This window comes from Bombina bombina, chromosome 3 (assembly GCF_027579735.1).
Source record: "Bombina bombina isolate aBomBom1 chromosome 3, aBomBom1.pri, whole genome shotgun sequence".
NCBI classification, from domain to species: Eukaryota; Metazoa; Chordata; class Amphibia; order Anura; family Bombinatoridae; genus Bombina; species Bombina bombina.
In genome coordinates this window covers 977,354,493-977,380,321 of record NC_069501.1, presented here as the reverse complement: position 1 = coordinate 977,380,321, position 25,829 = coordinate 977,354,493, and the positions used below count along the sequence as shown (strand labels likewise).

The 25,829-nt window shown below is 42.3% G+C and overlaps 1 protein-coding gene across 1 annotated transcript in view; it reads left to right on the top strand.

Moving 5' to 3' along the window:
- LMBR1L (limb development membrane protein 1 like) overlaps window positions 1–25,829 on the top strand; it is a gene marked incomplete in the record, with an annotated part of 163,133 nt that overhangs the window by 114,036 nt on the left and 23,268 nt on the right. The window contains 2 exon segments of the mRNA XM_053708078.1: window positions 18,284–18,357; window positions 19,038–19,128. Coding sequence (XP_053564053.1) covers window positions 18,284–18,357; window positions 19,038–19,128 — 165 coding nt within the window.

Sequence of the window (25,829 nt, the reverse complement as noted above, 5' to 3'; positions counted from 1 at the left end):
CTACGTCATACCCAGTCATTCTCTTGCACCTAACTAATAGATAGGACGTGTGAGAGGACTGTGGTTGTTAAACTTAGTTTTTATTTCTAAAGTTCAAAAGTTTGTTATTTTAAACGGCACCGGAGTGTGTTGTTTTTTCTCAGGCAGCATTAGAAGAAGAATCTACCTGAGTTTTGTGTATGATCTTAGCGGACGTAACTAAGATCCATTTGCTGTTCTCGGCCATTCTGAGGAGCGAGGTAACTTCAGAACAGGGGACAGCGGGCAGGTTCACCTGCAAGGAGGTATGTTGCAGTATATTATTTTCTAAGGAATGGAATTGACTGAGAAAATACTGCTAATTCCGATGTAATGTAAGTACAGCCTTAAATGCAGTAGTAGCAACTGGTATCAGGCTGATATGTATGTATGTTTACACTGAAGTATTTCTGGGGAATGGCACTTCACTAAGAAAATACTGTATACATATAACTTTTAGCCTATTCTGCAGTGAGAGCGGCTAGCAGCAGGCTTTTTAATAACATTTCATCATTTATATTTAAAACGTTTACTGGCATGTTAATCGTTTATTTCTCTGAGGTACTTGGTGAAAATTTTATGGGCATTGTTTTCCACATGGCTGTCGTTTGTTATGAATTAAATCAGTTTACTGAGCTTCCCCACTGTTGTATTATGAGTGGGAGGGGCCTATTTTGGCGCTTTATTGTGCAGTAGAAATTCAGTCACAGTCTGCCTTTTTCTCCCTGCATGATCCAGGACGTCTCTACAGAGCTCAGGGGACTCCAAAACTAGTTTTGAGGGAGGTAATCACTCACAGCAGACCTGTGAGACTGTGCTTTGACTGTGATAAAAACGTTTATATTTTCAATTGTTATCCGTTTTTTGGTATTAAGGGGTTAATCATCCATTTGCTAGAGGGTGCAATCCTTTGCTAACTTAATGCATTTACTGTGAAAATTTGGTTTCTATAACTAATCCGGTTCATTGTTATTTCAACTGTGACAGTTTTTGTGTGCTTCTTAAAGGCACAGTAACGTTGTTTATATTGCTTGTAAATTTATTTGAAAAGTATTTTCCAAGCTTGCTAGTCTCATTGCTAGTCTGTTTAAACATGTCTGACACAGAGGAATCTTTGTGCAATATGTTCAAAGGCCAATGTGGAGCCCAATAGAAATTTGTGTACTAATTGCATTGATGCTAGGGCTAGACAGTCTAATTTTCGTGCCTTTCGCAACTTCAAGGCAGGAGCAGCATCAACTTCCTCCGCTCCAAAACAGGAAGGAACTGTTGCTAGCTACAGACAGGGCTGGAAACCTAACCAGACCTGGAACAAGGGCAAGCAGGCCAGAAAACCTGCTGCTGCCCCTAAGACAGCATGAAGTGAGGGCCCCCAATCCGGAAACGGATCTAGTAGGGGGCAGACTTTCTCTCTTCGCCCAGGCTTGGGCAAGAGATGTCCAGGATCCCTGGGCGTTAGAGATCATATCTCAGGGATATCTTCTGGACTTCAAAACTTCTCCTCCAAAAGGGAGATTTCATCTTTCAAGGTTGTCAGCAAACCAGATAAAGAAAGAGGCGTTTCTACGCTGTGTACAAGATCTTTTACTAATGGGAGTGATCCACCCGGTTCCGCGGTCGGAACACGGACAAGGGTTTTACTCAAATCTGTTTGTGGTTCCCAAGAAAGAAGGAACCTTCAGACCAATCTTGGATTTAAAGATCCTAAACAAATTCCTAAGAGTTCCATCGTTCAAAATGGAAACTATTCGGACAATCTTACCCATGATCCAAAAGGGTCAGTACATGACCACAGTGGATTTAAAGGATGCCTACCTTCACATACCGATTCACAAAGATCATTACCGGTACCTAAGGTTTGCCTTCCTAGACAGGCATTACCAGTTTGTAGCTCTTCCCTTCGGGTTAGCTACTGCTCCAAGAATCTTTACAAAGGTTCTGGGCTCTCTTCTGGCGGTACTAAGACCGCGAGGAATATCGGTAGCTCCGTACCTAGACGACATTCTGATACAAGCGTCAAGTTTCCAAACTGCCAAGTCTCATACAGAGTTAGTACTGGCATATCTAAGGTCACATGGGTGGAAAGTGAACGAAGAAAAGAGTTCTCTATTGCCACTCACAAGAGTTCCCTTCTTAGGGACTCTTATAGATTCTGTAGAAATGAAAATTTACCTGACAGAGGACAGGTTAACAAAACTTCTAAATGCTTGCCGTGTCCTTCATTCCATTCCACACCCGTCAGTGGCTCAATGCATGGAGGTAATCGGCTTAATGGTAGCGGCAATGGACATAGTACCCTTTGCACGCCTGCATCTCAGACCACTGCAATTGTGCATGCTAAGTCAGTGGAATGGGGATTACTCAGATTTGTCCCCTATGCTGAATCTGGATCAAGAGACCAGAAATTCTCTTCTATGGTGGCTCTCTCGGCCACATCTGTCCAAGGGGATGCCCTTCAGCAGGCCAGATTGGACGATTGTAACAACAGACGCCAGCCTGCTAGGTTGGGGCGCTGTCTGGAATTCCCTGAAGACTCAGGGATCATGGACTCAGGAGGAGAGTCTCCTTCCCATAAATATTCTGGAATTAAGAGCAGTTTTCAATGCCCTTCTGGCTTGGCATCAGTTAGCAACTCTGAGGTTTATCAGGTTTCAGTCGGACAACATCACGACTGTGGCTTACATCAACCATCAGGGAGGGACAAGGAGTTCCCTAGCGATGATGGAAGTCTCAAAGATAATTCACTGGGCAGAGTCTCACTCTTGCCACCTATCAGCGATCCACATCCCAGGCGTGGAGAACTGGGAGGCGGATTTTCTAAGTCGCCAGACTTTTCATCCGGGGGAGTGGGAACTTCATCCGGAGGTCTTTGCCCAAATACTTCGGCATTGGGGCAAACCAGATCTGGATCTCATGGCGTCTCGCCAGAACGCCAAACTTCCTTGTTACGGATTCAGGTCCAGGGACCCGGGAGCGGTTCTGATAGATGCTCTAACAGCACCTTGGGCCTTCAACATGGCTTTTGTGTTTCCACCCTTCCCGATGCTTCCTCGATTGATTGCCAGGATCAAACAGGAGAGAGCATCAGTGATTCTAATAGCGCCTGCGTGTCCACGCAGGACCTGGTATGCAGACCTAGTGGACATGTCGTCCTGTCCGCCATGGTCTCTACCTCTGAGACAGGACCTTCTGGTTCAGGGTCCTTTCAAACATCCAAATCTAATTTCTCTGAGGCTGACTGCATGGAGATTGAACGCTTGATTCTATCAAAGCGTGGATTCTCGGAGTCAGTGATTGATACCTTAATACAGGCTAGGAAGCCTGTTACCAGGAAAATTTACCATAAAATATGGCGCAAATACTTGCATTGGTGCGAATCCAAGAGTTACTCATGGAGTAAGGTTAGGATTCCTAGGATATTGTCTTTTCTACAAGAAGGTTTGGAAAAGGGTTTATCCGCTTGTTCGTTAAAGGGACAGATCTCAGCTTTGTCCATCCTTTTACACAAACGTCTGTCAGAAGTTCCAGACGTTCAGGCTTTTTGTCAGGCTTTGGCCAGGATTAAGCCTGTGTTTAAAACTGTTGCTCCGCCATGGAGCTTAAACTTAGTTCTTAACGTTTTACAGGGTGTTCCGTTTGAACCCCTTCATTCCATTGATATCAAGCTGTTATCTTGGAAAGTTCTGTTTTTAATGGCTATTTCCTCGGCTCGAAGAGTCTCGGAGTTATCGGCCTTACATTATGATTCTCCTTATCTGATTTTCCATTCAGACAAGGTAGTTCTGCGTACTAAACCTGGGTTCTTACCTAAGGTAGTCACTAACAGGAATATCAATCAAGAGATTGTTGTTCCATCATTGTGCCCTAACCCTTCCTCAAAGAAGGAACGACTTCTGCACAATCTGGACGTTGTCCGTGCCCTGAAATTTTATTTGCAGGCAACTAAAGATTTTCGACAAACTTCTTCCCTGTTTGTCGTTTATTCTGGACAGAGGAGAGGTCAAAAGGCTTCGGCTACCTCTCTCTCCTTCTGGCTTCGTAGCATAATACGTTTAGCCTATGAGACTGCTGGACAGCAGCCTCCTGAAAGAATTACAGCTCATTCTACCAGAGCTGTGGCTTCCACTTGGGCCTTTAAAAATGAGGCCTCTGTTGAACAGATTTGCAAGGCTGAGACTTGGACTTCACTTCACACTTTTTACAAATTTTACAAATTTGACACTTTTGCTTCTTCGGAGGCTGTTTTTGGGAGAAAGGTTCTTCAGGCAGTGGTTCCTTCCGTGTAAAGATCCTGCCTGTCCCTCCTGTCATCCGTGTACTTTTAGCTTTGGTATTGGTATCCCATAAGTAATGGATGACCCGTGGACTGACTACACTTAACAGGAGAAAACAAAATTTATGCTTACCTGATAATTCCTTTCTCCTGTAGTGTAGTCAGTCCACGGCCCGCCCTGTTTTTTATGGCAGGTCTAAATTTAAATTATACTCCAGTCACCACTGCACCCTATAGTTTCTCCTTTCTCGTTTGGTTTTCGGTCGAATGACTGGGTATGACGTAGAGGGGAGGAGCTATATAGCAGCTCTGCTTGGGTGATCCTCTTGCACTTCCTGTTAGGGAGGAGTTATAATCCCATAAGTAATGGATGACCCGTGGACTGACTACACTACAGGAGAAAGGAATTTATCAGGTAAGCATAAATTTTGTTTTTTCTTTGCTGACAGAAGAAAAGGTTATGGCACTTTGCTGGGGACTGAAATCCTATGTGGGGTTTTCTTCATTGGGCAGTATGTGGGCACTGTTAGACACTTTGGAGGAGAGGCTCTTAGTTTTGCAGCGGTGTTGCTGCGTGTTTGTTTTTTTATGGCGGCCGGTCTTTTTGTCACGCCCACGAATAGGAGGGACAGTTTGCTGAGGTGGCAATTAAGTTGTCCACCTTTCCGGAACTCTGTTGTGTTCCGGTCTGTGTGGAGGTTGCTTGTGGCGTTGTCTGCTAAAACGCCTTGGACTTTAAATTGCGCTGCAGGTCTTTTTGAGTCCAGATCGTTGGGGATATTATCCGGTTTTCAGGAGGTCAGGTAGGCTCCCAGCTGGGTGTGTTAAGGTTAAGAGGCTGCCTGGAGGGTTCAGTAGTTTTTAGTTTAGCGTTTTTTCGTTTTAGGAAACCAAACCTTTTTTTTTTTTTGCAGTAAAAAAGTTGTCCTTTTAAAATTTAAAGGGCCAGTAACGTTTTATTTTTAACTTTTGGGAAGCCAGTTTAATTTATTTTTGATAAGATGGATCAAGGTGCTTTTGCAAGATGTTGCATGTAGCTTATGCCTTGACTCTAATGTGGAACCTCCAATCCCTTTTTGTTCTTCATGTATTGATAGGACATTACTTTATAGGGATAGACTTTTTGAATCTGAGTCATCATTAACTAAGGCGGATTCTGTTCAGGGGTCTCCTGTCTAAGATATGCCACAGTGTTTCATCTGTTACTCCAGTTGGAGTTTCCTTGCAGGACATTGCTACCCAGATATCCTCTGCGGTAACTGATGCCCTGGCGGCTTTTCCTATGTTACTGGGGAAGCGTAAAAGGAGATATAAGGATTCAGGGAGTAAGGTGTGGCTATGTCGAATAGTTCCTCTCATAGATCTGAGGGGGAGGATTCTTCTGTAGCATCTGAGGGGGGATCTTAGACTCAGATAGTATAGCTCCTTCTTCTGATGCTGAAGTGGTAACTTTCAGGTTTAAACTTGAGCACCTCCGGGTGCTACTCAAGGAAGTTTTGGCTACCTTGGATGACTCTGATGCTATGGTTGTAGTCACTCCAAAGAAATTTAGTAAGCTGAACAAATGTTTTGATTTTCCTTCAGCAGTGGAGGTTTTTCCCGAGCCAGACTGTGCTTCTGAGATTATTGCACGGGAGTGGAAGAAGCCTGAGATTCCTTTTTCTCCTTCCCTGAGTTTTAAGAAAATGTTTCCAATTGCTGATTCTGTTAAGGAGTCTTGGCAGACAGTTCCCAAGGTGGAGGGAGCAATTTCCAATTTGGCGAAGAGGACCACTTCCCATAGAGGATAGTGGTTCCTTTAAGGATCCTATGGATAAGAAGTTGGAGGCTTAAGAGGATGTATGTTCACCAGGGGTTGCAATGGCAGCCTGCAGTGTGTATTGCTACTGTCACTAGTGCAGCAGCATATTGGTTTGATGCACTGTCTGATTCTATTCAGGTGGATACGCCTCTTGAGGAGATCTTGGATAGGATCAGGGCTCTTAAAGGGACACTCAGGTTTTATTAAATTTTCATGATTCAGATACAGCATGTCATTTTAAACAACTTTCCAATTTACTTCCATTAAAAAAAAATGTGCACAGTCTTTTATATTTACACGTTTTTTTGAGTCCCCAGCTCCTACTGAGCATGTGCAAGTACTCAGACTATACGTATATGCATTTGTGATTGGCTGATTACTATCACATGGTACAGGGGGAGTGGAAATATACATAACTTTAAAATGTGTTGGAAAAGAATCTACTACTCATTTGAAATTCAGAGTAAATGCTATTGTATTGTCTTGTTATCTTGCATTTGTTGATTATGCAAATCTGCTGTGTTTACTGGTCCTTTAAGTTGGCTAATTATTTTTTCATGTATGCCTCTTTGCAGGTCATCAAGTTGGGAGCAAAGATTTCTGGCTTTGCTGTTTTGGCTCGCAGGGCTTTATGGTTGAAGTCTTGGTCTGCGGATGTGTCTTCTAAGTCTAAGCTTTTGTCTATTCATTACAAGGGTAAGACCTTGTTTGGGCCGGGCTTAGCTGAGATTATTTCAGACATTACGGGAGAAAAGGGTCATTTTCTCTCTCAGGATAAGAGGAATAAGACGAAGGGTCGCCAGAGTAATTTTTGTTCCTTTTGTAACTTTTTCAGGCAAGCCTTCCCCCTCATCTTCCAAACAGGAACAGTCCAAGTCCTCCTGGAAGTCCAATCAGTCTTGGAGCAAGGGGAAGCAATCTAAGAAGCCTGTCTCTGACTCAGCCAGTATGAAGAGTTTGCCCCCGGTCCGGGAGGAGGCAGACTTTTTCTTTTCTCTTGTAAGATGTATCGAGTCCACGGATTCATCCTTTACTTGTGAGATATTCTCCTTCCCAACAGGAAGTGGCAAAGAGAGCACACAGCAGAGTAGTCCATATAGCTCCCCCTCTAGCTCCACCCCCCAGTCATTCTCTTTGCCGGCTCTAAGCAATCGGAAGGGTAAAGTGAATGTGGTGTTAGATATGTAGTTTTTATGTTCTACAAGCAAAAGTTTGTTATTTTAAATGGTACCGGTGTGTACTATTTACTCTCTAGCAGAAAGGAGATGAAGATTTCTGCAGGGAGGAAGATGATTTTAGCATGTTGTAACTAAAATCCACTGCTGTTCCCACAGAGGACTGAGGAGTGCAAGAAAACTTCAGTTGGGGGGAATGGTTTGCAGGTTAGGCTGCAATAAGGTATGTTCAGTCATTTATTTCTAGACAAGACTGTGATAATGCTAGAAAAGACTCATAATATCCCCATGAGGGAAGGGTAAGCTGTATTCAGAGACTAAGTATGTAATTTCAAGATTACATAACAGGGCTGTTTATGCTGGTTGACACTGCTTTCATGACAAACGGTTTTTATTGAAAATTTCGTTTTTTAGAGACACTTTGAAGGTTCCTTTGGGTTTCTTTCAGGGGTTGTTGCCCAAATGGCTATTATTAAAACACTTGGGAGTGTTTCTTTAGGCCTCACAAGCACCGTAGTGAGATGGGAGGGGCCTAATTTCGCGCCTCAGGTGCACAGTTATATTTGACTAGAAGTTCAGGCTGTTTCACATGGAGGGTCCGGCTGCAGTTTGAGTGCCTATAAGAAGTTTTTTCCCCACAAATCTGGTTCCTAAGGGCAGGTAGGGCTACAGCAGAGCTGTTGCAGGGTGCTGAACGTTTTGTAACCGGTTTTCTGGCTTACTGTCGATCCGGTTTGGGCATTAAGGGGTTAATAGTTTTTATTGCTAGTGGTGCAATCTTACTAATGCTTTAGGTACATGCTGTAAAAATTTTGAAAAGTTTGATGCATTTTTCACTGTTTTGCAAAATTGTGTGCCTTTTTTTATCTCTTAAAGGCACAGTAACGTTTTTTCAAAGTGTGTTTTTATTTGATTAAAGTGATTTCCAAGCCTGTTTGTCTTACTACTAGTCTGTTAAACATGTCTGACACCAAGGAAAATCCTTGTTTAATGTGTTTAGAAGCCATGGTGGAACCCCCTCTCAGAATGTGTCCCACTTATTCTGATATGTCTATACACTTTAAAGAACATATTGTTGCACTTAAAAATGTGGCCCAAGACGATTCTCAGACAGAAGGTAATGAGGTTAGCCCGTCAACCTCTCCCCAAGTGTCACAACCAGTTACGCCCGCTCAAGCGACGCCTAGCACCTCTAGTGCGTCTAACTCTTTTACCTTGCAAGATTTGGCGGCAGTTATGAATAATACTCTCTCAGTGTTTTTATCTAAACTGCCCGTGTTACCTACAAAGCGTGATAGCTCTGTTTTAAGAACAGATTCTGAGCATTCTGACGCTTTAGTAGCCGTATCCGATATACCCTCACAACGCTCTGAAGTGGGGGCGAGGGATGTGCTGTCTGAGGGAGAAATTTCCGATTCGGGAAAGGTTGCTCCTCAGACGGATTCAGATACGTTGGCTTTTAAATTTAAACTAGAACACCTCCACTTATTGCTCAGGTAGGTATTAGTTACTCTGGATGACTGTGACCCTTTGGTGGTTCCAGAGAAATTGTGTAAAATGGACACGTACCTAGAAGTTCCTGTTTACACTGATGTGTTCCCGGTCCCTAAGAGGATTGCGGATATTGTTACTAGGGAGTGGGATAGACCACAGGTATTCCCTTTGTTTCCCCTCCTGTTTTTAAGAAAATGTTCCCCATATCTGACCCCACGCGGGACTCGTGGCAGACGGTCCCTAAGGTGGAGGGGGCTATTTCTTCACTTGCTAAACGCACAACCATACCAATTGAAGACAGTTGTGCTTTTAAAGACCCTATGGATAAACAATTAGAGGGTTTACTTAAGAAAATTTTTGTTCAACAAGGTTTTCTTCTCCAACCTATTGCGTGCATTGTTCCTGTAACTACTGCAGCTGCTTTCTGGTTCGAGGCGCTGGAAGATGCGCTCCAGACGGAGACCTCATATGAGGACATTATGGACAGAATTAAGGCTCTTAAGCTGGCTAATTCTTTTATCACAGATGCCGCTTTCCAACTAGCTAAGTTAGCGGCAAAGAATTCAGGTTTCGCCATTTTAGCGCGCAGGGCGCTATGGCTAAAGTCCTGGTCGGCCGATGTCGTCAAAATCCAAACTCTTGAACATCCCTTTCAAAGGAAAGACCCTCTTCGGGCCTGAATTAAAAGAGATTATTTCAGAAATCACTTGGGGAAAAGGCCATGCTCTCTCCCTCAGGACAAGTCCTTTAAGATAAAGAACAAACAAAATAATTTTCGTTCCTTTTGGAATTTCAGGAGCGGTCTCGCTTCATCCTCCCCTGCTACAAAGCAAGAGGGTAACGCTTCGCAACCCAGGTCAGCCTGGAAACCTTACCAGGGCTGGAACAAGGGTAAACAGGCCAAGAAGCCTGCAGCTGCCTCCAAGACAGCATGATGGGGTAGCCCCAGATCCGGGACCGGATCTAGTAGGGGGCAGACTCTCTCTCTTCGCTCAGGCCTGGGCAAGAGACGTACACGATCCCTGGGCCTTAGAGATTGTATCCCAGGGATATCTTCTAGAATTCAAGGACTCCCCTCCAAGGGGAAGGTTCCACATTTCTCGTCTGTCTACAGAAATGACAAAGAAAGAGGCGTTCTTACGCTGTGTAGAAGACCTACATACAATGGGAGTGATCCACCCAGTTCCAATTGCGGAACAAGGGCTGGGTTTTTACTCAAACCTGTTTGTGGTTCCCAAGAAAGAAGGAACTTTCAGACCAATCCTGGATCTCAAAATTCTAAACAAATTCCTCAGAGTCCCATCATTCAAGATGGAGACCATTCGGACAATCTTGCCAATGATCCAGGAGGGTCAATATATGACTACCGTGGATCTAAAGGATGCGTATCTGCACATTCCTATCCACAAAGATCATCACCAGTTTCTCAGGTTCGCCTTTCTGGACAAGCATTATCAGTTTGTGGCTCTTCCTTTCGGGTTGGCCACTGCTCCCAGAATTTTCACAAAGGTGCTAGGGTCCCTCCTGGAGGTTCTAAGACTGCGGGGCATAGCAGTGGCGCCTTATCTAGACGACATCTTAATTCAGGCGTCGACTTTCCAAAGAGCCAAGTCTCACACGGAAATTGTATTGGCCGTTCTGAGGTCTCACGGGTGGAAGGTGAACATCAAAAAGAGTTTTCTCTCTCCCCCCTCACAAGAGTTTCCTTCCTAGGAACCCTAATAGACTCGGTGGAAAGGAAAATATTTCTGACGGAGGTCAGAAAGTTAAAACTCTTAACTACTTGCTGAGCTCTTCATTCCATTCCTCGGCCATCTGTAGCTCAGTGCATGGAGACAATCGGACTAATGGTAGCGGCAATGGACATAGTCCCTTTTGCACGGATACACCTCAGACCACTGCAACTATGCATGCTCAAACAGTGGAATGGGGATTATGCAGATTTGTCTCCTCAAATACAGTTGGACCAGGGGACCAGAGATTCTCTTCTCCGGTGGTTGTCTCAGGATCACCTGTTTCAGGGAATGTGTTTCCGCAGACCAGAGTGGATCATCGTAACGACCGACGCCAGTCTGTTGGGCTGGGGTGCAGTCTGGGACTCCCTGAAAGCTCAGGGCTTATGGTCTCGGGAAGAAGCTCTTCTCCCGATAAACATTCTGGAACTGAGGGCGATATTCAACGCGCTTCAGGCATGGCCTCAGCTAGCTGCGGCCAAATTCATCAGATTTCCGTTGGACAACATTGCGACTGTAGCTTACCTCAATTATCAAGGGGGAACAAGGAGTTCCCTAGCGATGATGGAAGTAACCAAAATAATCAGGTGGGCGGAGGATCACTCTTGCCATCTCTCAGCAATTCACATCCCAGGAGTAGACAACTGGGAGGCATATTTTCTAAGTCGTCAGACTTTTCACCCAGGGGAGTGGGAACTCCACCCGGAGGTATTTGCCCAGCTGACTCAGCTATGGGGCACTCCAGAATTGGATCTGATGGCGTCCCGTCAGAACACCAAGCTTCCTCTTTACAGGTCCAGATCCCGGGATCCCCAGGCGGTGCTGATAGATGCTCTAGCAGCGCCTTGGTCCTTCAATCTGGCCTATGTTTCCTCTCCTCCCTGGTCTGGTTGCCAGAATCAAGCAGGAGAGGGCTTCAGTGATTCTAATAGCGCCTGCGTGGCCACGCAGGACCTGGTATGCAGACCTAGTGTGCATGTCATCTGTTTCACCATGGACACTACCAATGAGGCAGGACCTTCTAATACAAGGTCCTTTCAAACATCCAAATCTAATTTCTCTGCGTCTGACTGCTTGGAGATTGAACGCCTAATTCTATCAAAGCGTGGTTTCTCTGAGTCGGTTATTGATATCCTGATTCAGGCTAGAAAGCCTGTCACCAGGAAAATCTACCATAAGATTTGGAGAAAATATCTTTTTTGGTGCGAATCCAAGGGTTACTCATGGAGTAAGATTAGGATTCCCAGGATATTGTCCTTTCTCCAAGAAGGATTGGAGAAAGGATTATCAGCTAGTTCCTTAAAAGGACAGATATCTGCTTTGTCTATTCTTTTACACAAACGTCTGGCAGAGGTACCAGACGTTCAAGCGTTTAGTCAGGCTTTAGTCAGAATCAAGCCTGTTTATAGACCCCGTGGCTCCGCCATGGAGTCTGAATTTAGTTCTTTCAGTTCTGCAAGGGGTTCCGTTTGAACCTTTACATTCCATAGATATTAAACTTTTATCTTGGAAAGTTTTGTTTTTGGTAGCTATCTCTGCTGCTCGAAGAGTTTCAGAGTTATCTGCTTTACAGTGTGATTCACCTTACCTGGTTTTCCATGCAGATAAGGTAGTTTTGCGTACCAAACCCGGTTTTCTTCCTAAGGTTGTGTCTAATAAGAATATTAATCAGGAAATTGTTGTTCCTTCTCTGTGTCCTAATCCTTCGTCGAAGAAGGAACGTCTGTTACACAATCTTGATGTGGTTTGTGCTTTAAAGTTCTATTTACAAGCAACTAAGGATTTCAGACAAACAACTTCATTGTTTGTTATCTATTCTGGTAAGAGGAGAAGTCAGAAGGCGACTGCTACCTCTCTTTCCTTTTGGCTGAAAAGCATCATCCGTTTGGCCTATGAGACTGCTGGCCAGCAGCCTCCCGAAACAATTACTGCTCATTCTACCATAGCAGTGGCTTCCACATGGGCTTTTAAAAATGAGGCTTCTGTTGAACAGATTTGCAAGGCAGCGACTTGGTCTTCGCTGCATACTTTTTCCAAATTTTCCAAATTCGATACTTTTGCTTCTTCGGAGGCTTTTTTTGGGAGAAAGGTTTTACAAGCAGTGGTGCCTTCCGTTTAAGGTACCTGTCTTGTTCCCTCCCTTCATCCGTGTCCTAAAGCTTTGGTATTGATATCCCACAAGTAAAGGATGAATCCGTGGACTCGATACATCTTACAAGAGAAAACAGAATTTATGCTTACCTGATAAATTACTTTTCTTGTGATGTATCGAGTCCACGGCCCGCCCTGGCTATTAAGTCAGGTAGTTTTTTTGATTAAACTACAGTCACCACTGCACCCTATGGTTTCTCCTTTATCTTCCTAACCTTCGGTCGAATGACTGGGGGGTGGAGCTAGAGGGCGAGCTATATGGCCAGCTCTGCTGTGTGCTCTCTTTGCCACTTCCTGTTGGGAAGGAGAATATCCCACAAGTAAAGGATGAATCTGTGGACTCGATACATCACAAGAGAGAGTAATTTATCAGGTAAGCATAAATTCTGTTTTTTTCACTGGGTTTGGGATGTTCTGGATCCCTGGGCGGTGGACGTGGTGTCCCACGGATACAAGTTGGAGTTCAAGAATTTTCCTCCCAGGGGCAGGTTTCATCTTTCAAGATTATCTGTAGACAAGATAAAGAGAGAGGCGTTCTTACGTTGTGTTCAGGATCTTTCCAACCTGGGAGTGATAGTTCCTGTTCCAATTCAGGAGCAGGCTGTGGGTTTTTATTCCAAAAAGGAGGGAACTTTCAGACCAATTCTAGATCTCAAATGTGTAAACAAGTTCCTCAGGGTTCCATCATTCAAGATGGATACTATTCGTTTCATTCTTCCTTTGGTTCAGGAGGGTCAGTTCATGACTACTGTGGATTTAAAAGATGCGGATCTGCATATTCCCATCCACGGGGATCATCGCAAGTTTCTAAGGTTCGCGTTCCTAGACAAACGCTTTCAGTTTGTGGCTCTTCCTTTTGGTCTTGCAACGGCTCCCAGAATTTTCTCGAAGGTCCTGGGTGCATTGTTGCTGGTGCTCCGGTTGCAGGGTCAGGGTTCAGGCGTCATCTTTTCAACAAGTAAACTCCCACACGTAGTTGTTGTTGTCTTTTCTGCGCTCCTACGGATGGAAGGTGAATTTTGGAAAAAGTTCATTGGTTCCAGCTACAAAGGTGGTATTCTTGGGCACCATAATAGATTCTCTAGAGATGAAGATATTTCTGACAGAGGTCAAAAGAACAAAGATCTTCAAGATCTTCAACTCTTGTCTTGCTCTTCAGTCCTCTCCTCGGCCGTCAGTGGCTCGGTGTATGGAGGTAATTGGTCTGATGGTGTCAGCTATGGACATCATTCAGTTTGCTCGGTTCCATCTCAGACCTCTGCAGTTATGCATGCTCAGACAATGGACGGGGATTATGCAGATCTGTCTGCTCGAATTGTTCTGGATCAGGTGACAAGAGATTCTGTTCTGTGGTGGTTGTCTCAAGATCTTCTCTCTCAGGGAACCTGCTTTTGCAGACCTACCTGGGTGATCGTGACCACGGATGCCAGTCTGCTGGGATGGGGAGCTCTCTGGGGCTCGTTGAAGGCTCATGGTCTCTGGACTCGGGAGGAGTCAATTCTTCCCATAAATATTCTAGAGCTGAGGGCAAACTTCAATGCTCGCCTGGCCTCAACTAGCTTCAGCCCAGTTTATCAGGTTTCAGTCAGACAATATAACGTCAGTGGCTTACATCAATCATCAGGGAGGAACTCTGAGTTCCTTGGCCATGACAGAGATAGCCAAGATTATTCAGTGGGCGGAGGCTCACAACTGCTTTTTGTCTGCGATCCACATTCCAGGGGTGGACAATTGGGAAGCAGATTTTCTGAGCAGACAGACTTTTTTTCATCCGGGGGAGTGGGAACTTCATCCGGAGGGGTTTTCCAGTTGGAGTTGGATCTCATGGCATCTCGCCAAAATGCCAAGTTTCCGAGATATGGGTCGAAGTCAAGGGATCTTCGGGCTGTACTGATAGATGCTCTGGCAGTTCCTTGAGAGTTCAGTCTGGCATATGTGTTTCCTCAGTTTGCTCTTCTTCCTCGGGTCATTGCTCGGATCAGACAGGCGAGGGTATCGGTGATTCTCATCGCACCGGCGTGGCCTCGCAGAATCTGATTTGCAGATTTGGTGGAGATGTCATCTCTTCCACCTTGGAGACTTCTGTTAAGGAAGAGCCTTCTACTTCAGGGGCCCTTCCCTCATCCAAATCTCGTTTCTCTGAAGCTGACTTCTTGGAGATTGAACGCTTTATATTATCTAAGCGTGGGTTTTCTGAGTCCGTTATTGAGACTATGATTCAGGCTCGTAAGCCTGTGACTAGAAAAAATTATTATAAGATCTGGCGTAAATATCTGTATTGGTGTGAATCCAAAGGTTATTCTTGGAGTAGAGTTAGGATTCCTAGGATTTTGTCTTTTCTCCAGGAGGGTCTGGAGAAGGGTTTATCTGCAAGTACCTTGAAAGGTCAAATTTCTGCTATTTCTATTTTGTTGCACAAGCGTCTGGCGGATGTGCCAGATGTTCAGTCCTTTTGTTAGGCCTTGGAGTCTTAATTTGGTTCTCAGAGTTCTTCAACAAGCTCTGTTTGAGCCTATGCATTCTTTAGATATTAAAATGTTATCTTGGAAGGTTTTTTTTGGTTGCTATCTCTTCGGCTCGAAGCGTTTCGGAGCTTTCAGCACTGCAGTGTGAATCTCCTTACCTTATTTTTCATTCTGATAAGGTGGTCCTGCGTCCTGCCTTAGGTTTCCTTCCCAAAGTGGTTTAGAATAGGAATATTAATCAAGAAATCGTGGTTCCTTCTTTGTCTTCCTAATCCTTCTTATTAGGAGCGTTTGTTGCACAACCTGGATGTGGTTCGTCCGTTGAAATATTATTTGCAGGCGACTAAGGATTTTCGCCAGTCTTCTTCTGTTGTTTTTTCTGGGAAGCGCAAGGGTTAGAAAGCTATGGCTGCTTCTTTCTCTTTTTGGCTGAGGAGTGTTATTCCCCTGACATATGAGACTGCTGGACAACAGCCTCCTGAGAAAATCACGGCTCATTCCACAAGGGCTGTTTCTTCTTGGACCTTCAAAAATGAAGCTTCTGTGGAACAGATTTGCAAAGCTGCCACTTGGTCATCTGTACACACTTTTTATAAATTTTATAAGTTTGATACTTTTGCTTCGGCTGGGGCTTCTTTTGAGAGAAAGGTTCTTCAAGCAGTGGTGCCTTCCATTTAGGTTAACTGTCTTGTCCCTCCCTTATCATCCGTGTCCTCTGGCTTGGGTATTGGTTCCCAACAGTAATTGATGATCCCGTGGACTCATCGTGTCATTAGAAAGAAAACAAAATGTATGCTTACCTGATAAATGTATTTATTTCTTGACACGGTGAGTCCACTGGCGCCCTGTATTTTTTAGACAGTTTATTTTTCTATAAACCTCAGGCACCTCTGCACCTTATGTTACTTCCTTTCTCCTTTGCCTTTGTTCGAATGACTGTGGTTTGTGGGTAAGAGTGATATTTAACAGCTTTGCTGTGGTGCTCTTTGCCGCCTCCTGCTGGCCGGGAGTGTTATTCCCAACAGTAATTGATGATCCTGTGTACTCACCGTGTCATTAGAAAGAAAGAAATTTATCAGGTAAGCATACATTTTTGTTTTTCAGAGCCAAATTTATTCGTGTGAAACTGCAACACGCTAAGATCACATAAGTGTGCACACCCTCTTATAACTGGGTATGTAACTGTGGTCAGAATTGAGCAATCACATTCAAAATCATGTTAAATAGGAGTCAGTACACACTTGCCATCATTTATAATGCCTCTGATTAACCCCAAATAAAGTTCAGCTACTCTAGTAGGTCTTTCCTGACTTTTTCTTAGTCGCAACCTACAGCAAAAGTCATGGTTCACAGAGAGCTTCCAAAGCATCAGAGGGATCTCATTGTTAAAAGTTATTAGTCAGGAGAATGGTACAAAAGAATTTCCAAGGCATTAGATATACCATGGAACACAGTGAAGACAGTCATCATCAAGTGGAGAAAATATGGTGCAACAGTGACATTACCAAGAACTGGATGTCCCTCCAAAATTGATGAGAAGAAAACTGGTCTGGTAGGCTGCCAAGAGGCCTACAACACCATTAAAGGAGCTGCAGGAATATCTGTCAAGTACTGGCTGTGTGGTACATGTGACAACAATCGCCCGTATTCTTCATATGTCTGGGCTATGGGGTAGAGTGGCAAGACGGAAGCCTTTGCTTACCATCCAAGCCCAGCTAAATTTTGCAAAAACACATCTGAAGTCTCCCAAAAGCATGTCGCAAAAGGTGTTCTAGTTTGATGAAACCAAGATTAAACTTTTTGGCCATAATTCCAAAAGATATGTTTGGTGCAAAAACAACACTGCATATAACCAAAAGAACACCATACCCACAGCGAAGCATTTTGGTGGCAGCATCATGCTTTGGGTCTGTTTTTCTTTAGCTGGAACTGGGGCCTTAGTCAAGGTAGAGGGAATTATAAACGGTTCCAAATACCAGACAATATTGGCACAAAACCTTCAGGATTCTGCTAGAAAGCTGAACATGAAGAGGAACTTCATCTTTCAGCATGACAACGACCCAAAGCATACATCCAAATCAACAAAGGAATGGCTTCACCAGAAGAAGATCAAAGTTTTGGAATGGTCCAGCCAGAGCCCAGACATAAATTCAATCGAAAATCTGTGGGGTGATCTTAAGTGGGCTGTGCACAAGAGATTCCCTCACAATCTGACAGATTTGCAGTGCTTTTGCAAAGAAGAGTGGGCAAATCTTGCCAAGTCAAGATGTGCCATGCTGATACTCATACCCAAAAAGACTGAGTGCTGTAATAAAATCAAAGGGTGCTTCAACAAAGTATTAGTTTAAGGGTGTGCACACTTATGCTACCATATTATTTTAGTTTTTTATTTCTACTTCCCTCTACCTAAAAGATTTTAGTTTGTTTTGCTATTGAGTTGTAAAGTTTATAGGTCACATTAAAGGTGGAAAAAGTTCTGAAATTATTTATTTTTGTATAATTTTTTTACATCACAGAAATATGACAATATGACATTTTAACAGGAGTGTGTAGACTTTTTATATCCACTGTATGTATGTGTGTGTGTATGTATGTATATATATATATATATATATATATATATATATATATATATATATATATATATATATATATATATATTCTAAAACGCACACGCATTTATTTTTTAATTGTCTGCTAAGTGCACCTGGAAAACCTGAAATTGAGTTGACACCTGTTTGCCGAGTATATGAAGAAGCATTATCCATGTTCACCACCAGAGGGCGCACTCCTGTGGTTATAGAATATACACTTTGACACATCAGATTTTTCTTTATTGAAACTAGGTGCAGTAATTGCTACTTTATTAGCCATTCCTCACACACAAAAAGCCTGTGTTATCTTTAGCTCCCTAGCCTAGCAGCAAATCTGTTTAGAGACAACTTTTTATTACAGTACAATCATCCAGTGACTGGCATTGGAAAGCTGTCATTTTGTGTCTGTGCACTTCTATTATGGTTGTAAAACTGATGCCAAAATGAATGTTTCATTTTTTTTTCTTCATTTATGGTGAGATGCAGAGCACAGTAGTACATTTAAAAGATGTAATATATATGCTTAAAATAATTGTCTTATCACGAATTCAGTAATTAACATATTAACTTTCTGTGCAGGATTTACGAGTTGGGAAAGTTTCATTCTCTTTCTTTGGTTCGTTTGGAGCAGCTGTACAAGTCGTCCTTATATTGTATCCTTCACAAATTGTAGTTATATGTTGTATGCTTATTTGAGAAAACCTGTGCAAGCATGAAGTTATGTTGGTGGGTATTAAAGGGACAGACTACTTTTTTTATTGTTTAGAAAGATAGATAATGCCTTGACTACCTGTTCTCCAGCTTTGCACAATCAACCTTCTTATTTTATACTTTACTACCTCTAAGTTTGCCTGTTTCTAAGCCCCCTGCAGGCTGCCTCTTATCTCATTGCTTTTTATTCACTTTTTAAATCTTGCACTACAGTTAGACAGTGTTAGTTCATGTGTGCCGTATAGATAACATTGAGCTCACTCTCATGGAGAATGATGATGGATAACCATAAGCAAGAACCAGTACTGATTGGCTAAAATATAAGATTGTAAAAGCACTGAAATAAGGGGCAGTCTGCAGTGTCTTAAATACAGGTAATCCTAAAGTTAAAAAGTATCTTAATATAACCATGTTGGTTATGTAGAACTCTATAATGGGTAATAAAGGGATTATCTATATTTCTAAACAACATTTTAAATTATACTGTGCCTTTAATATCTTTCTGGGTTAAGCCCATAATATTTAATGCACAGTCCTGTGACCTCAGACACTGGATTTTTAATTCTGCATTTTATATGACCATGTTACTGGAATAGTTTGTGTTCCTCAACCCCAGTCACAGCTATCTAATGGCTTCCTCTGTAGTGGGCTTCTACAGCTCCCCATTCTTCATTAAGCTGCTGCCTCAGAAACAAGACACGACTATGACCAAAGTAAGTGCACCTTTGAGGGATGTATAATGCTGGTAGTTAGATGTTTGCTTCTGAAATTCAGCAGCATCAACAATTAAAGACAAGTGGTGTGTGTGAGAAGACATCCTATATTATAAAAGGCCAAGTGTTTGTCTGAAGCCGTCATGCGCAGTAGAGACAAACACTTGGCCTTAGAAAGCGCACAGCTGATCCCACGCGCACCCACCCGACCTCGCACGCGCACCTCTGCAAATGAAACAGCAGCGCGAGGAATACAGCAGCGCGAGGATCAGGCAAGGTGAATATACAGCAGCGCGAGAATCAGGCAAGGTGAATATACAGCAGCGCGAGGATCAGGCAAGGTGAATATACAGCAGCGCGAGGATCAGGCAAGGTGAATATACAGCAGCGCGAGGATCAGGCAAGTTAACAATAAGAGAGAGAGAGAACACACAGAAGGGAGAGAGAGAGAACACACAGAAGAGAGAGGGGGGGAGAGAGAGAGAACACAGAAGAGAGAGGGGGGGAGAGAGAGAGAACACACAGAAGAGAGAGGGGGGGGGGAGAGAGGGGGGGGGGGGGTCGGGGAGAGAACCGCAGTACCTAAAAAATTGGCCCGTGTACACGGGCTTTAGGACTAGTACTATATATTCAACATGTTGGGGTACATATGTTAATGTTTTATACAAATCTATAATTAATTCCTTATATTAGAGTGTCTTAAGGTTGTTGGAGCACATTTTTTCTAGTATGCTGACATTAGCTAAAAAAAACAAAAAACAATTTATGCTTACCTGATTAATTTCTTTCATCTTGGTGAGAGTCCACAATCCATTACTCTTGGGAATTACTCTTTTCTATCACTAGGAGGAGGCAGATTCCCAAACCCCAAGAGCTCTATAAAATCTCTCCCACCTCATAGGTACCTTAGTCTTATGTATAGCCGAGCAAAATGTGGTAGGAAAAACCAAGAGCTATAAAAGGAGCAAGGAAAAAAAGATGTGCTCGAGTCCACGTTCCATTACTCCTGGGAACTAATACCCAAGTTGTAGAGTCCACGAGTAATGACATATAAAGGGTGGGATTTAGAAACATTTTTTCACAGAAAAACTAAATCGACGTCCCCACAAAAACCCAAAAAGAGCTTTATTTTTTTTATTTATTTTGCTCTTAAAATTTTAAACAACCAGTCAAAAATTAAATAAAGCTGAGACAACTGCCTGAAGGATTTTCCTACCAAAGACTGCCTCAGAAGAAGCAAAAACGTTGATATGGTAGAATTTAGTAAAAGTATGCAAAGACAATCAAGTAGCTGCTTTGCAAATTTGGTCAATCGAAGCCTCATTTTTAAAAGCCCAAGAAATGGCGACTGACCTACTAGAATGAGCAGAAATCCGTTTCAGTGGTGGCTGACCTGCCTCCAAGTAAGCCTCATGAATCAAAAGTTTCAACCAAGAGACCAAAGAAACAGCAGAAACTTTCTGTACTTTCCTAGAACCAGAAAAGTTAACACACAAACTAGAAAGAAGCATAAAGGCATAGTCTAGTCAAAAATAAACATTCATGATTCAGATAGAGCATGCATTTTAAAGCAACTTTCTAATTTTACTGCTATTATCAAATTTTCTTCATTCCCTTGGTATCTTTATTCTAAAAAGCTGGAAAGTAAGATTGGGAGCTGGCCCTTTTTTGGTTCAACACCTGGTTAGCGCTTGCTGATTGGTGGCTACATTTAGACACCAATCAGCAAGTGCTACCCAAGTGATAAAGCAAGTATGGGCCAGCTTCTAAGCTTACATTCTTGCAGCATGCTTAAAATTGCATGCGCTATCTGAATTATGGAAGTTTAATTTTGACTATACTATCCCTTTTTAATATCAACTTTATGCATAGGCTCAACATGAGGTGCCAGCAATACCTTTAACACTAAGTTGAGTCTCCAGGGAGGAGAAATTCACATTTATTTGTACCAAAGTTGAAATACAACATAGATTTTAAATAAAACAGTGAGAGATCTTAATGGGGCACACTCCATTATAAGACCATACAATAGTCCACTATGATTCTCTCCTCCTACTCCAATGCATGCACTGGGATGTTCTCTCAAATCCCTGCCTTCTCTCTGTTTGTATCATTTTAAATTAATTTGTGCCAATGCCTAATCAAAACCACGAATGTCAGGAAGATTACCAATCTTTCTGTGAAACAAAACCGAAAGAGAGCAGAAATCTGACCTTTCAAAGAACTTGCAAATAGGCCTTTATCCAAACCATCCAGTAAGAACTTAAAAATTTTAGGAATTCTTAAATAATTCCAGGAAAAGCCATGATCTATATACCAGGCAATAAAAACCTTCCAGACCTTATGATAAATCCTTCTAGTCACAGGTTTACAAACCTGGATTAAAGTTTAAATCACAGAATCTGTGAAACCCATGTGCTTAAGAACTTAAAGGGACAGTCTACATCAGAATTGTTATTGTTTTCAAAGATAGATAATCCCTTTATTACCCATTTCCCAGTTTTGCATAACTAACACAGTTATAATAATATACTTTTAACCTCTGTGATTATCTTGTATCTAAGCCTCTGCAAACTGCCCCTTTTTTCAGTTCTTTTGACAGACTTGCAGACTAGCCAATCGGTGCCTGCTCCCAGATAACTTCTCGTGCACGAGCACAGTGTTATCTATATGAAATACATGAACTAACACCCACTAGTGGTGGAAAACTGTTAAAATGCAATCTGAAAGAGGTGGGCTTCAAGGTCTAAGAAATTAACATATGAACCTCCTAGGTTAAGCTTTCAAGTAAGAATATCAAGAGAACAAAGCAAAATTGGTGACAAAAGTAAATTGGAAAATTGTTTAAAATTACATGCTCTATCTGAATCATGAAAGTTTATTTTGGCCTAGACTGTCCCTTTAACCGTTCAATCTCCATGCCATCAAGCTTAGATATTTGAGATCCGGATGGGAAATGGACCTTGAGACAGAAGGTATGGACGCAGAGGAACTGGCAAGGGAGGGCAACTGGACATCTGAACCAGATCCAGTGAGGCCAAGCTAGAGCAATCCGGATAACTGACTCTGGGAAGAAGTACCAGAGGAGGAAACTGATAAGCAAGCTGAAATGATCAATGAGCTACTAGATCATCAACTAACTCTAACCTGAGGATCCCTGGACCCTGCAAAGTACCCAGGAAGTTTGTTGTTCAAACAAGAAGCCATCAGATCTATCTCTGGGAGACCTAAAAGAACCACAATCTGATTGAACACACCTTGTTGAAAAGACCATTCCCCTGGATGCAGAGACTGACGACTGAGAAAATCTGCTTTCCACTTGTTCAATCCTGGAATATATACTGCAGAGACTAGACAGGAAATGACTCCTGCCCATGCCAATTTGAGACGCTTCCCTCATGGCTAGGGAACTGTGTGTTGTCCCCCCCCCCCCCCCCATATGATAAACCGCCACTGCTGTGACATTGCCCTGAAAATAGTACAGAGTTCGAGAACATTTATTGGCAAGGTCGCCTCCCGAGGGGCCCAATCCCCCTGTGTTCCTAATCAGTTTTCCAACCTTATAGACTTGCACCTGTAGGGATCACAGTCCAGGTAGGACGAGCTATAGGAGTCCCCTTAATAATTAACTGTTTATGCAGCCGCCAAGTCAGAGACTGACATGTATCATGATCCAGACTTTATTTTTGTCATAGCTGAGTATTATCCCTGCACCACTGACAAAGCATACAAGCTGAAGTGGTCTCATGTGAAATTGAGCAAATGGAATTGCATCTGAAGCTGCAACCATGAAACCCAGTACTTCCATGCAAACAGTACTTCCATGCAAACAGTAACAGAGAGGGACTGAAGACCTTCTCTGGTCTGTTAGAGAGAGGTTCATGGAGACTGAATCTATTTGAAACCCCAGAAAAGTAACCCTTGTCCGAGTCACCAAGGAACTCCTTGGAAAATTGATTTTCAAACCATGCTGTTAAAGAAACTACAACTGTCTGTTGATGTGAGATTCTACTAAATGAAAAGATGGACCTTGAACCAATATATCATCCAGGTAAGGAAACACTACAATCCCCTGAGATCTGATCACAGACAACAGGGCACCCAGAACCTTTTGTAAAACTTATTGGAGCTGTAGCCAGACCAAATGGTAGATCAACAAACTGAAAATGCTTATCTAGTAAGGCAAACATCATTTTCCCTATAAATTGGAACATGAAGATAAGCATCCTTTAACTCTATTGAGGACAGAAAGTGACCTTGCTGAACAAAAGGCATAGTAGTCCAAATTCCATCTTGAAAGTAGGAATTCTGACAAACTTGTTCAGAGCTTTCAGATCCAGTACTGGTCTGAAAGTACCTTCCTACTTTGGAACAATGAAATGATTTGAATAAAATCTCATCCTCTGTTCCTGCAAAGGAACTGGAACAATCACTGTCATAGTTTTCAGATCTGAAAATAAAGGCTTGAGCATTTAAAGGGATAGTCTAGTCAAAATTAAACTTTCATGATTCAGAAAGAGCATGCAATTTTAAGCAACTTTCTAATTTACTTCAATTATCATTTCTTTCATGTAAATGGCAAGAGTCCATGAGCTAGTGACGTATGGGATATACATTCCTACCAGGAGGGGCAAAGTTTCCCAAACCTCAAAATGCCTATAAATAAATACACCTCCCGCCACACACATACTTCGGTTTTACAAACTGTGCCTCCTATGGAGGTGGTGAATTAAGTTTGTGCTTGATTTTTAGGTTTTCTTCTATGATAAGCGCTTCTAAGCATTCTGAAGCCCAATTCCTCTGAGTACAGTGTTTGTCAAAGGGACGTGAAGAGAGTATTGCCTGATGATTTTGATGGTTTCACTCATGGGGAATCTTCAAGGGTTCTCTGTTATCGGTCGTAGGGATTCATCTCCTACCTCCCTTTTCAGATCGATGATATACTCTTATACCATTACCTCTGCTGATAGTTTTCAGTACTGGTTTGGCTGTCTGCTATATGTGGATGGGTGTCTTCAGTAAGTATGTATCTTTATTTAAGAAACTCTCAGCTATGTTTGGCGCTTTATGTATTAATATAAAGTTTTAAATATATGTATTTACTTATATTTCATTGAGTCAGGTCTATGTGCATTTCCCTTTGCAGTCTAACAGTTTTAGTATGAGAATCATGTTTTAAGAAGTTAATTTTTTTAAAATTTTCTTACCTGGGGTTTAGTCTTTTTTTTTTTTTTTTTCCAATTTGACTTGTTTTTTCCTTAAATTTCACGGGCAAATCTAGGCTCGGGAGGGCGCAAAATGCTGTAATTTATTGCGTCATTTTTTGGCGCAAAATTGGGTCTCTAGTGTTGCAGTTTTTTTCATATCCTGCATCTTTATTGACGTTCGTTGTTTGGCGCGAAGTCGCGGATGTTATGACGCGAGTTGGGTCATTTCCGGATGTTTGACGCAAAAAAAGTCATTTTGCGTTGTGCGTCATACTTGGCGCCAAATATTTTTTTGGTTATATTACCCCACTTCATTTATGCTCCCTGCTCTCTTTATATTCTAGAGGGCAATGCTGTTTGCTTTTTTTCTTATTTAGCATATGCATTTTTTCCCATTTCTGAAATTGCTATATGAGGAAATTGGATATTTTGTATAAATGTTATTTTTTCTTTTACATTTTGCAAGATGGCTGTCTGATACTGTCTTCTCATTAAACTGATTAAATTTGTGATGACCGACAACATACTGAAATATCCTTCTCTGAAGAGGATCTCTCTGCTTCAGAAGATCCTACTTCAAACATTGAAATTGATAAATCTTCATATCTTTTTAAGATTGAATATATTTGGTCTTTGTTGAAAGAAGTATTGGTTACTTTGGGTATTGAGGAGTCTGATCTTCTTGATAACAAAACCAGTAAACGTTTAAATTCTGTTTTTAAATCTTCTGTGATTACTCCTGACGTTTTTCCTGTTCCAGATGCGGTTTCTAATGTGATTGCTAAGGAATGGTCTAAGCCTGGTGCTTCTTTTAATCCTCCTCCTAGGTTTAAGAAGTTCTATCCTTTACCAGTGGCTAATTAGGAGTTTTGGGGAAAGGTCCCTAAGGTTGATTGGGCTATTTCTACTCTTGCCAAACGTACTACTATTCCTATAGAGGATAGTACTTCTTTTAAGGATCCTTTAGATAGGAAGATTGAATCTTATCTAAGGAAAGCTTATTTACATTCTGGCTATATTCTCAGGCCTGCCATTTCTGGCTGATGTTGCAGCTGCATCAACTGTTTGGTTGGATAGCTTAGCACATCAGGAAACAGATCCTGATTTCTCCAACATAGGTGTGTCCGGTCCACGGCGTCATCCTTACTTGTGGGATATTCTCTTCCCCAACAGGAAATGGCAAAGAGCCCAGCAAAGCTGGTCACATGATCCCTCCTAGGCTCCGCCTACCCCAGTCATTCTCTTTGCCGTTGTACAGGCAACATCTCCACGGAGATGGCTTAGAGTTTTTTAGTGTTTAACTGTAGTTTTTATTATTCAATCAAGAGTTTGTTATTTTAAAATAGTGCTGGTATGTACTATTTACTCAGAAACAGAAAAGAGATGAAGATTTCTGTTTGTATGAGGAAAATGATTTTAGCAACCGTCACTAAAATCCATGGCTGTTCCACACAGGACTGTCGAGAGCAATTAACTTCAGTTGGGGGGAACAGT